Below are 13215 nucleotides of genomic sequence, written 5' to 3'. Positions count from 1 at the left end.
AAAATACATTTCACCCTTTCATAGAGTAACTTCAAAGTATATATATATGTATATATATATATAAAGCTTCATTATATATATATTATGTAATACCAAAATAATTAACATATTTATTCGATTATTTAATTACTAACAAAAAATTTTCTTTGCACTAAGTAGAAAATTTTGTATGAAAATACCATAGTATGAAAATATTAAACATAATTGTTACAATAGAACCTTTAAAATTTTATAGTAATTAGATCAAATTATATAATATTCATTTATATGATCCTTGACTAGTAAGATAAAAAGATTCACACAACCTTTTGTATGGCCTCCTTTTAATTTATCTAAATTGTTTAATTTTCTCCCCTTTCCCTCGTTCCTTTTCTTTTTCTGACAATATAAAGGATAGAAGGATCGAACCTTTAAGCTTAAGGCTTATAGCACATACTTGATGTCAATTGAGTAATACTCAGTTTATCCACTCATTCCCTTTTAAGTACAAAGTTTCTTTACTAATAAAAGGTCGAATGATGACTCATAGTTACACTTTCATTTTTTAAACTTATTTAACCACTAAATTCCATGGTTAATTATAATTAAAGTAAGAGATTATGAAATGGTAGAATATAACAATCTTTTATATTCAAAATTTTCTTAACTAATTTCTAAGAAAATAATTATAAAATTTATGATTTTACATTTAATTATAATAAATATTGCATTTTAAATGTTTTAATGTGTAGGAATGAATAAGCAAGCAACGGAAGCAATCAGAATCAATAAGCATTCTGATTACATTTAATTGAGTTCTAAAAGCATGTAAAACAGGATTTTATAGAAGAGGGTTTCTAAGCAAACATACCTTTGAAGAATTACTCCAATCAAAGTTGTTGTTCCACAAATTTTCAGCTCCAAATCTATAGTGAACCACGAAAAGATCTTCTCTACTATTATCAGCCTTGAATTTGAGGGGTGGTACTCGAAAGTTTTGGAGTTTTGGAGAGGAAGAATATTTTCTACAGAAACCAGTTTTCAGCAGTAAAAAATCTACTTCAATCTGAGAAATTGAAGTGTTTTTAATATTCTTCTACATGCAGGCACTAAAGGAGACTGCCATTGACACTTCAATTGCAATAAAATAATGGCCTAGGTGTTTTTATTGAGAAGATCCACCTCCTACTTCATCAAAGATTGTATTTCTTCACTAAGAGGTTTTTAAATTCCCAATATCCATTTTTCAATTCTTAATTTTAATTAATTCAAAAAGAACTAAAACTTAAAATCAAATTCAATTCTAATTAAAAAATAATTAAATTCAAATTTTCAATTTCCAATTTCTCGGATTAAAATTGAAAAATAATTTGATTTTAATTAATTAAATAATAATTTAATATTAAATATTAAATTAATCACACAACTAATTTTAAACATGAATCATATTCACGTTATTAATATTTAAATTAATATTTAAATATTATAAACTCTCCAATTTCATTTAATTTTGATAAATTAAACGTTATTTAATTATATCAAATATAATTATATAAACCCTAATTTGAATTTGAACTATTCAAATTCAAACCCCAAATTCAATTTGAACATTTCAAATTGAAATCATTCCAAATTCACTTGATTTACTAATCCAAGGTGATTATGTTTTATGAGCTAGGAGAGAGATCTTATGAACCTATAGATCACGAGCTTTAATGATTTAAGATAATTGACTAAAACTTTTTAGACTGAACTAATCTATATTTGTTAACTATCGAGTCATTCCATTATAGCTCGATAGTTGCACTCTTCTCACTGTAGATAAATCTATGTCCACTTGATTTAACCATAACTAGTAAGTTGACCCTTCACAGGTTTTTCGTAATAACAATTGGGTCAATGTTGTTTTACCCCCGAAATTACATCTTTGCTACTTAAGTTTTACTGATCCTCTAATGAACAATTGGTTTGTGATCCAATCAAAAAACCGGATCCCTCTCGGGCCAACGAGAGGGTAAGACCCCTAGTTCAAGACCTGGATTCAACAGTTAAGAGAACAACTTTCCTCCTATCCCCAAATTTTCATCTTTCACTTTATGTCTTCAGCTATCTACCGGTCTTACCCTTGAAATGGGAAGCTTAAACTTTCATATTCGCATAAATAATAAATTTATTTAGAATTTTTAACAGCTCAATTTAAAATAATAATGGATATATCACTACTTAATTAGTTATTACACAATAATAATTTCAAAATTGGAAATTGAAGAGTTAGAATATAAATGGCTTGAATTTATTAAATGTTATCCCTTAACTTTTATGTAAATAAAATTTGAATGTTATATTTATTTTTAATTATAATCAATAATGAAATATCAAAGTTTTGGAATTTCAAGAGTTTTGTTACTCTTTATCTCCTATAACTATATAAAAATCAGTTTTATACTCATTTTCAACAAAAACTCAAGTCTTTTCAGTATAGTGAGTTTGTTTTTATACTCTATTAATTTTCTTGCTTTCATTTATAACTTTTTGTTGAATTGCTTGCTTTTTTTTTTTAAAAAAAAAAAACTTATTTTTTATAAATATTTTAGATTTTATTATAACAAAAAGAAGAAGAAAAACTATTATTATTATTATTATAAAAATAATCAATATATTCTTTTGACTTTTTATTTAAAATTATAATATATAATCAATCTTTGATTTCTCCTTTTATAAACTGAAAACCCCAAACTATTATCTTTCATTGTTTTAAAATTTTTATAATGAATATTACATATAAAAAAATAAATGAACTATTTACTTGGATAAAAAAACTATATGTAAACGTGCTGCTAGAGTACTAGTAAATTAAAATGCAAATTCTTAAATTAATTGCCAATCTGGTGAGGGTGAATGCATAAATTAAAGATTAACCTTATAAATATTTGTTAAACCAACTTACGTTTAACAATAATTGTCTTATACTACCTCCATTAAATAATCTTTTCTCCTTAAAAATAAAAAAGTTTGGTAAAACTCATATGATACAAATAGTAAGGAATACAAATCTCACTGGCCAGCTCTACAAATATTTAAGGCTCCATTTGGTAATTATTTTTATTTTTTTTTAGTTTTTACAAATTAAATCTATTTTCTCTTTATTTTTTACAATGATTTGCACATTTCTTGAATACAATGGTTGAATTATTTGTCAAATTCTAAAACAAAATAAAATTTTAAAAGCTACTTTTTTTAGTCTTCAAATTTTTGTTTGATTTTTTAAACAATTAATAAAAAATAGATAACAAAGGAAGAAATTTGGAGGTTGAAGTAGAATCTATAGACTTAATTTTCAAAAACAAAAATCAAAAGTTAAGGTCTTGTTTAGTAACTATTTCGTTTTTTTATTCTTGTTTTTTAAAATTAAGCCCATTTCCTCCCATTTTTTTTACCATGATTTGCATCTTTATCGAGTACAATGGTTGAATTTTTAGCCAAATTCCAATAACAAAAACAAGTTTTCAAAAGCTATTTTTTTAGTTTTCAAATTTTGGCTTGGTTTCTTAAACAATTGGTAAAAGGTAAATAACTAAGAAAGAAATTTAAAAGGAGAAGTAATGTCTATAGGCTTAATTTTTAGAAACAAAAATAAAAAACCAACGGGACCTAAATGGTTACCAAATGAAGCTTAAATCTTTTGTTTGTCACTTTGGTGAAAAATCCTCTTATTCAAATATGTAGGTTGTTACCGTGTGTATATATATTTACACTATTGATTTTGAAAATTGAATCAGCGGTAAAATTATATATATTTTTAGGCAAATAGTACGAATGTCCTACAATAAAAAAGAAATAAACACTAGTTTGTTGTCAAATTACACACACTTCAATGCTTAATTTAGTTGTAAAGTGAAAAGCTTGATAATATACAAGAGTATGGAGTTTCTAGTGTACCTTTGACTAATGACTTACCCGTACAAGAATCAAAACTTTTTCTGATACAAAAAACATAAGCGTAGATTGAAAAATTATTGGCATAACCTATGTCGATGCCAATTGGCCTTCGGGATAGACATTGCTAATGGCAAATGGGTAGGCATTAGCGTACGCGGGTTCTATTGACACATAGAACTGAATCGTCAATTTGAACCTATGACGACGCTGAATGTGTAGCATCGACATAGGAAAGTTACACACCGGCAAACATATTGGGCGTCGACAATTCTTATCTACCGACGGTATTGTCTTGCATCGGTGTATCAAAGAACTGTAGACGTCAATATTTACTGACGACAGTTGTCTTATGTTGATGTCACACTTCTAGTTTCGAAATAACCCGCCTCTGCCGACATTACAATGTATCGTCAGCAGTTGTATTATGTCGACAACATTGTTTTGGCATCATTATAGCCAGTATCTATCGACGATTCAATTTGGCATCAGTATAGGGCTATTTTTGCAAAAGAGAAAAACTATTTTAAATGTATATATATATATATATTCATTTAGAATATTATTAGTCAAATTGACTTGTAGGTAATAACAAACAAAATATCTCAAACACTGACCCAAGTTCATTCAATAGGTAAAAGTCTTACAAATATGTTATAGAATTCGAAAATAAAGTTAACATAACACGAAGAAGAAAAGTTTGAAATTGAAATAAAGTTACACAACAATTTAGTCCTCAAAACAGACACATTGCAACAAAAGTTCAGAAAATGAAAGTTGATCGACATATGTGAAGTCTTCATCTAATGTTGATCCTAAAGAACAAAGAACAAAAGCTAAAAGCGACTACTAATTTTGGCAAGAAATTCATCGACAACCCCATCGAAGCTTCCACCAGCCTCAAATGCCTTTAGGGCCGATGCCTTCCATACGACAGCATTTTCTCTAATCTCACCGCCTTTTTCTTCCCCCATCACTTCCTCTATGCCTTGCAACAGAGCTTCTCGTCCCACAACACCGCCGCTGTCGGCCGGAGCTTTGACGCCCACTTTCCAAACGTCGGTGATAAACTTGGCATTCGTAGTCTGGTCGGTCCATCCCGGCACTGCCACCATGGGAACTCCCAAACAGATTGCCTCCAATGTGGAGTTCCAGCCACAGTGTGTCACGAAGCATCCGATCGCTTCATGCGCCAAAACCTCCAATTGCCGGCACCACGAAACCACGAGCCCTCTCTCTTTTGTCTCTGCCATAAAATCTCTCGGAAGCTTCGCCGCCTCCGATGTCCTGACCTGCATTTGAAATCATGTTCTTTCGAGTGAAATTAAGAGGATTCAATGAATCAAACCCATTGACTAATAGATTACAACATTTCAAAAGAGGTTCCAAAGTTCTTAGATCACCATTGTTAGTCAATAGAGTTTTGGTTAATGTACTTTGAATTTCATCGTCTTTCCTTCAGTTTTAATATATTTTAATCTGTACACTCTAAATTGTCCAAATCCAATTCATTGTCAAACCATGGTTTACCACTTGTCAAATTGTTTTTCTTTTTTAATTTTCTTTAAACTTGTTCCTTGGAGTGGGGTTGCACAAAGATATATACACTCTAGAATGCACCGAAGTATATCTCTTTTAAATTTAATCACTTTTGTAAAAATTAATTAAATAATAATAATAATTTTCTTGCAAAAATGACACAATGTAGATATATTTTGGAATTATGAAGAATGCTTGCGGCCACATACTTGAGATGACATGGAGTGGCTGGTGTCCTTAAAAGGAATTTTTTTTTTTTTTTTTTAAAAAAAAAGAAAGAAGTCGCCATCAATTCTTTTTATGGTGTAATTAGACATTGAAATAAAATAAACTTTAATTAAAAAAAATTAAAATTGTTAGCGAAAATTAGAGTTAAGTTCAAAAGTCACTTGGGTTTATGGAAGGTGTTAGCACCCTATAATACATGTTTTCAAAAATGGTGGTCACATTTTAAATCTTGAATTAAAAATGTTTTTTAAAAAAGTCTTATTTTACCCCTCATTTTTTCAATATTTGTAATCACGATCATAAAATAAATGAAGACCATCCATTAATGTTGTTATATAAGATTTTATAAAAAAAAAACAACAAATTTACCTAAAAAATTTGAGAAAATTTCTGAAATCCACTATAGGAATAGTCTATTAATAAAGGATTTTTTTTTCTAAAAAGTAAAAATTAATTAAATTCATTTTTTCTTAGTATCCAATCTCATACTCCTAAAGATTATGATTTAAAAAATTCTAAAAAATCGGACTCCTAAATATTTTTGGAGTACGCCGTACTAACTTTTTTAAAGAGAAAATAGTCTTAAAACCAAATTCTTAGGAAAAAAAAGTTAGAAAACTTTTTGAAATAATACAGAAGCTTTTAGATGTTCAAAAGCACCCAAATGCAATTTAAACGACTTTGCAAAGAACTTTTTTTTTTTTTTAAAGGGGTTTAAAAAATGTAAAGTATTAGAAAAAATATTAAATTAGATATAAAAATCACCTTAAGGAAAACATTATAAAAACAAACAACAATAACCACTTAAGAAGCATAATAATGGAACATAAAAGAACATATTAAAGTTTTAGTGAAAACATGTCAGGGATGGATTTCAAATTTCCAAAGAATCAACTACTCATTTCAAGAATTTAAAAAACAAGATTTTCAAATTTTCTAAAGTCTATCATTAGTTCTTTTATAAAAACAAATAAGGATTAAGACCGATTAATTTAATGTATTTTTTATATCATACCAATACAATAAAATGAGAAGATAATAAGTACCTAAAATAAAATAAATAAAAAGTTACATGCAACCAAAAAAAAATAAAAGAGATTACACATGAATAAAGTACAAAATATAAATATGAAAATTAAATTATATAAAAAAATAAATATTCTGAACAAATTAAAAGAAGGAAAAAAAAAAACTAAAATTTCAAAGAATTTAGAACTTACAAAAAGAAGAGGGAAAAAAAAGGACAAATGAGTGGCCTGCACCGTAGCCCACGGCACATTCCTCAGACGCAAAAGAATAAAAAATAAAACTCACTATTCTCCAAAGTCAGTCTACAAAGAACAGATACTTCATGTAAGACAACAAATCCATATCAAACACGTATCAAATATCGATACTTTCAGATACATATCTGACATGCGATTTGACGTATCTATTTCTACGAGTACTTTTTTTAAAGAAAAAAAGACAAACAACTCATCGAATCTTTCTCAATCTAAAATTGGGCAACCTATTTAAAAAGATTACTACTCGAGTCCAAAACTAAAAGGAAAAAAATAAATAAAAGACCAAACCGTAGAATCCTCTTATCTTTATCTTCACATTTGAGTCTCCACAAAGTCTACCAAAATATAAACCATTTGAAAAGAAATTCTTTGTTTATCTTCATACTTCTCCCTCTAATCTTCTTCTTCTTCTTTCTTCTTCTTCTTTGTAATACGAGCACTTTTCTGTTATTAACTTATGCTAAATTTATCTATATCATAGATTTTTTTTAAGAAAAAGAAAATGTAATTTCAATGTATCAGTATCTTCTTTTTTAGAAATATATATATTAAAAAAATATAAAAAATGATATATTCTTAGATGTATTCGTATCTTAGTTTTTTAGAAATTGATGAATCGTCGTATCCATATTGTGTAACCGTATCTATGTTTGTGCTTCATAATCCAAAGTGCAAATACACGTAACAACAACAACAATAATAATAAATAATGTAAAGTAAAAACATAGATGTGATGGCTGTTATATTTTCCTATTCTCATTTTTTTTAAAATAATAATAATAATAATAATAATAATTTAAGAATAACCGTATCATACCAATTATTATTGAACTATATTTACTTATGAAAATTTAAGAATAACTTTGAAATAATAATAAACTTTGATTATATATATATATATATATATTTAAATAAAATCACATAAAATCCTACTTATTTAAGTTAGGTTTGATAATCACTTCGTTTTTTGTTTTTTATTTTTGAAAATTAAGCCTCTTTCCTCTCTATTTCTTAAATGAGTTGAATCTTCCTTTAGTACAATGATTGAACTCTTAGCCAAATTCTAAAAACCAAAAAAAAAAAAAATTTAAAAGTGTTTTTTTTTTCAAATTTTGGCTTGTTTTTTTAAACTATTGGTAAAAAGTAGATAAATGAAAAAATTTAGAGGTAGAAATAGTGCTTATAAACTTATTTTTTAAAAACAAAAACAAAAAGTAAATGCCTCATTTAGTAACCATTTGGTTTTTTGTTTTTGTTTTTTTGAAAATTAAGTCTACTTCTCTTTTTCTTACAATAATTTGCATAAATATTAAGTATAATGGTTAAATTCTTAACCAAATTCTAAAAACAAAAATAACTTTTTAAAAGCTACTTTTTTTTTTAATTCCAAAACTTGGCTTAATTTTTTAAACTATAGGTAAAAGATAGATAACAAAAAAAGAAATTTAGAAGTAAAATTAACGTCTATAGATTTAATTTTCAAAACAAAATAATTATCAAACGAGTCTTTAACAATCTACATCTTTTTATCTTTTTTTTTTTCACTTCAAAACCCACTCCTCATTTTTTTTCCTTTTATCACAAGTTTTTTTTTCTCCTTTTCTTTTATCTCCTCGTTTTTCTTTTGGCATCCACGCGTTTTCATTGCTTTTTTTTTTTTTTTTTTTCTTAAGTGGAAAATAAAATAAAAATAAATATCATTAGCATGAAGTTTCAAACTCCCTTTAAACCCAACCTTCACCCTTTATTTTGTATATTATCATTTTCTTTTTATCTTTCTCACCTCGTTTAAATTCCCCTTTTCATTTTCACATTGAAAAAAAAAAAAAAAAAATCAAATTAGCAATCTCTCTTTTCAATTCCACTTTTTTCTCTCTCTTCAATTAGTTCTCTCTTTTCTATCCTCGTTTAAATCTACTCCTCACTTTTCAATACATCAATACCACCATCTCTTGTCTCTATAAATCCACCTTTCAACTAAAGATGTCCATGGTGGAGCCCGGGATGGAGAAGGCTTCTCCATCCCGGTCCTAACTTCCCAATTTCGTGAAATTTCCTTCGAGGATTGAGGCAGAAATTCTTCATGAAAAATTTGTAGAGATCAAATTAATTGTCGAAAATTTTCTCCCATTTAATTTTTTTAAAAAATCAATCAACCCAAATAAAAAAAAAAACTTAATTAAATAGTTAAATTTCTCACTAAGTTTTTTTTATATGATTAGTTTAAAAGAAAAACAATTTGAATTTAAAGATAAATGCTCTAATTTTCTAGTAAAATGATATAATTACTAATCAAATTATTCATATATATAATATAAATTTGAATATTAAATTCAAACATATTCATGATCTAGACTACTAATCGATATATTTTGAAATTTACTAATAAGAACAACATAACATTAATTTATTATAATAAATAAATAAAGCTGAATTGTGTCATAGTCTATGTGGAGCTCATCTCCGTGAGAGAAATAGACATCTCTAACATTCTTGTCTTTTTATTTTATTTTATTTTTATTATAAGAAAAAAAAGAAATTAATTTGTTGTCCATCGTCTCTTCTCTACCCAAGAATGTCTCTTCCCAAGTCCTTTCTTTCTCAACCTTTAATTACTTCTCTCATATCTGACATATTTCTCCCCCTTAAAAAAATTCCTATAACCACTCAAAATTCTCTCCTTCCCAATCTGAATCTCTCTCACTGTTTTTCCATATCCATAATAATCATCATTTTTCTCACAAGTCACTTTCAAGACATGTTCAAGCTCAAGGTTGTCTATCATCTCCATGATTCATATGTTTGAGCCACGAGGCCTCTAACCAGCACCTTCGCTTAGATGGCAACGTGATTTTTTATATGAGATCTCAAAAGTTATATTTTACATTTAAGATTTTGTTTGTTCACTATTTTGACATATTAGTTATTGATATTTTACGTCACCTTCGTCTTTGTTCAACTCATGCTAGATACAATTTCATCATTAAACGGATTTTATCTTTAATGACCCGTTTGGAACTTCATGATTTTAAGGGATTTCAATTCATAATAGATTGCAAATGAATTCCATTGTTTGGTATTCCAAGAAATGAAATGATTTTAAAATCCAAATGATTTCAAATCCCATTTGACTTAAAGAAAACTTTCCTGGCTAAAATACTCATGTTTACAGGATTTCATGAGATTTGAAAGTAAATTACTTTGCTTTTATTTTGTAACCATTTTGTTTTTATTTTTGAAAATTAAGCCTATAGATATTATTTTTCACCTTCAAATTTCTTCCTTTATTATCTACTTTTACCAATAGTTTAAAAAACCAAACTAAATTTTGAAGACTAAAAAAAGTTGTTTTTGTTTTTAAAATTTGACTAAAAATTCAACCATCGTACTTAACGAAAGATACAAATCATTGGAAGAAATTGGGAGGAAATAGACTTAGTTCTTTAAAAATTAAAACAAAAAACGAAATGATTACTAAACAATGCTTGAATTAACCTAGTCAAATTCTACTTTTCAATTAACATATCATAGTTAAAAATATATATTAGTAAATTCAACTTTCTTTTCTTTTCATATTACACCCAAACACAAAATTTTAAATATATCAATTTCAAATCTTTCTCATTCCAAACAAATAATTAATTTATAATCATTTCACGAATTTCAAATCACATGACTTAAAATCATTTCTTAAATTTTCTTGAATCAAATGAAAGACAAAAGTTAACATACTCTCTTATTAATAAGAACCAAAATAAATATTTTTTTTGAAGTTTAGTGATTCAAACTAGGGGTGTTCAAAAAACCCGATGACCCGAAAAAATTGATTAACCAAACTATAAATTAAAATTGAGTTGTTAATTTGAATTTAATATATGAAAATAATTAAATAAGATTTTTACATATTTACATTATGCTTCTTTTTAGAAATTTTTTTTAAACAAATGGCCCGATTAATCTGAACCAACTCAATCCAACCCAAATATTTTATAGTTGGATTGGGTTGGGTTCATTTTTTAATAAGAGTGGTTTAGATCGAAGAAATTTAAATAATTGAGTTGGGGATAAAAAGTCTTTCAACCTGGGTTAACCCCTAATTCAAATGGAGGTTTGTGAAAATTTATAGTCTAAAATAGAACAAAATTCTAATTTGAAGAACCAAAATAGAAATTAAACCAAAATTTAAAATAACATATCTAAAAAGAAAATTAGAAAGAACTTTCAAAAAGAAAAAAATAAAATAGAAAGAATGATCGAGAGATTACCACCCACAAAAATTGGCATTTACAGTTCTTCAAGCAGTTGGCCGTCTCCTCCATTTGCTTTACCGACACCGCCCCTAAACTCCCAAACGACACAAAAACCACCGACCCTTTCCGGCGGCCGTCAAGCCACTTCAGACTAGCATCGCCGTTCGGATTGAAGAAGCTGAGCCCGTAGTCTCTGTCATCTTCAATCCGTCCGTCCAAGAATGCTGAAGGAATACTCGGTCCGACCGTCCTAATCGCTGGCCATATTCTCTTCAAACACTCCAAAACCTAAAATAACAATCATCATTACAACCAAATTACTCCAAAATTCGAAGTCGATTTCACCGATTGAGTAACGAATTTCAATTACCTCTCGCTCCAATTCGTAAAATGTGTTCCAGAAAATCCAATCCGCTTTATGGATGTTGGCGTACTGATTCACAATCACATCGTAATACGCTGGATATGTTCCTAATTGATATATAAACGACGGAAATTCCGGCGGTTTCAGCGGCGGCAAACCAGGAATTTCAATCTCTTTATCCGGAAGAGGTAACTCGACTAATCCTTTGTAAACATGGTAATAAATGTCCGCGACGGCACAAGATTGAGTGAAGAACACCGCCTTTCCAATCTCGAACTCGTTCGCGACATTTAGAACCCAAGAGAGGAAGCCATCGTAGATGACGCAATTGACAGGGGAAGCAGAGGAGGAGAGCTGCTGTAGAACCTCCCGCAGCGACTCAGATCCAAATCGACGGAGGGAATCGAGGTAGCTCTGGATGCTCTCAGCGGAGTCGATACCGCCGTCGTCGTGGCCGTCGGAGATGGTGAGGAGAGGGAAAGAAGAAGAAATGGAGTGAGAAGTGCGAGCGATGAATTTGGTTGTGACGAGGCTAACTTTGGCTCCTTTTTTCTGCAGGCGCTTCGAGAATTGGAGCAACGGACTGATGTGGCCCTGCGCTGGGTAGGGGATCGCGAGGATATGAGGTGTGCGGTTGTTTTTGACAGTGGCGTCCGCCATTGAAACGGAAACAGTTTATTTCTCTCTCTGTGTCCGAAGTTTTAGGTGTAGAGGAAAGTGGAGAGTGGCCAAAGGAAGAAGAAGACATGCAATTAATATTCTAGTTGACATTCGATTTATTTTTAATATAAATTTAAGATTCGCAAAAAAAAAAAAAAAAAAAAAAGGTAAAAGAGGATAACCATGACTTTGCAAAAGGTTTAAAATGTGCGTATTGATGTGATAGAATCAATAAATAAACTATAAATGTCGATGTAAATATCATCATCCTAATTTTAGGAATATCTTTATGCCGATAAAATTTTAATTTTGATGGGTTTTAAAAATAAATTTAAATTTGTAAATAAATATTTTATCACTATTTTTTATATTATAATTATATTAATGATATTTTATTGTTTAATTATTATGTTTGGTTGATTTTTCAATGATATAACGAAAATATCAATTTACCTCCCAAGTTGATATCAAATTCAAGAAAACATGAAAATATCGACATGTTGATGGAAATTTAATACTTTGTAGGATCAATTTGAATATAAATATTGACAAGATATTTCTAGAAAAATTACAAGGAAAAACTAATTTGAATTGCAAATAAATATTTTACGTTTTTTAACCCAAGTTAATATGTTTATAATTATATTATATTTTTATTACTGATATATGTTATGATTTTCTCTAGAATATAGTAGAATAACGACTCACCTTTTATTTGATGTCGAACCTATGAAAATGTGAAAATGCTAACACATTGATGAAATTTAATATCATAATTTTGTTAATATGAGGATAGTTTGACCAGTATAAATTATATATATTATTGATTAAGAGGTCAAAAAAGTTTGAGCCTCTCACTTCATCCAAAAGAAAATCTTGATTTTTATATATAATTTTAGTTTTCTTTTAAAAAAATTAATACATAAAATAAAATAAAATATAAATTTAGAGATATAATATAAAATATACGACT

The 13215-nt window shown here is 28.2% G+C and overlaps 1 protein-coding gene across 1 annotated transcript; it reads right to left on the bottom strand.

Moving 5' to 3' along the window:
• Nucleotides 1-4516: 4516 nt before the first annotated feature.
• On the bottom strand, nt 4517-12336 carry LOC120077865 (mogroside IE synthase-like). The gene is made up of 3 exons (XM_039031948.1): nt 11589-12336; nt 11234-11506; nt 4517-5207 (listed from the first exon to the last, which is right to left on the bottom strand). Exons 1-3 carry the CDS (start codon nt 12240-12242, stop codon nt 4752-4754), a joined length of 1383 nt encoding a protein of 460 aa, XP_038887876.1. The 5' UTR covers nt 12243-12336; the 3' UTR covers nt 4517-4751.
• Nucleotides 12337-13215: the final 879 nt, after the last annotated feature.

The sequence above is a fragment of the Benincasa hispida genome, chromosome 5, assembly GCF_009727055.1.
Source record: "Benincasa hispida cultivar B227 chromosome 5, ASM972705v1, whole genome shotgun sequence".
Taxonomy (NCBI): domain Eukaryota; kingdom Viridiplantae; phylum Streptophyta; class Magnoliopsida; order Cucurbitales; family Cucurbitaceae; genus Benincasa; species Benincasa hispida.
This window is presented reverse-complemented; position numbering and strand designations above follow the sequence as displayed.

Excerpts from the sequence above, each read along its gene's own strand:
- LOC120077865 (XM_039031948.1), bottom strand. The coding sequence starts at position 12,242 with ATGGCGGACGCCACTGTCAAAAACAACCGCACACCTCATATCCTCGCG. Across the intron at positions 11,507-11,588 it reads TTTACGAATTGGAGCGAGAG|GTTTTGGAGTGTTTGAAGAG; the intron begins GTAATTGAAATT and ends TTGTTATTTTAG. Across the intron at positions 5,208-11,233 it reads AATGCCAATTTTTGTGGGTG|GTCAGGACATCGGAGGCGGC; the intron begins GTAATCTCTCGA and ends TTTCAAATGCAG.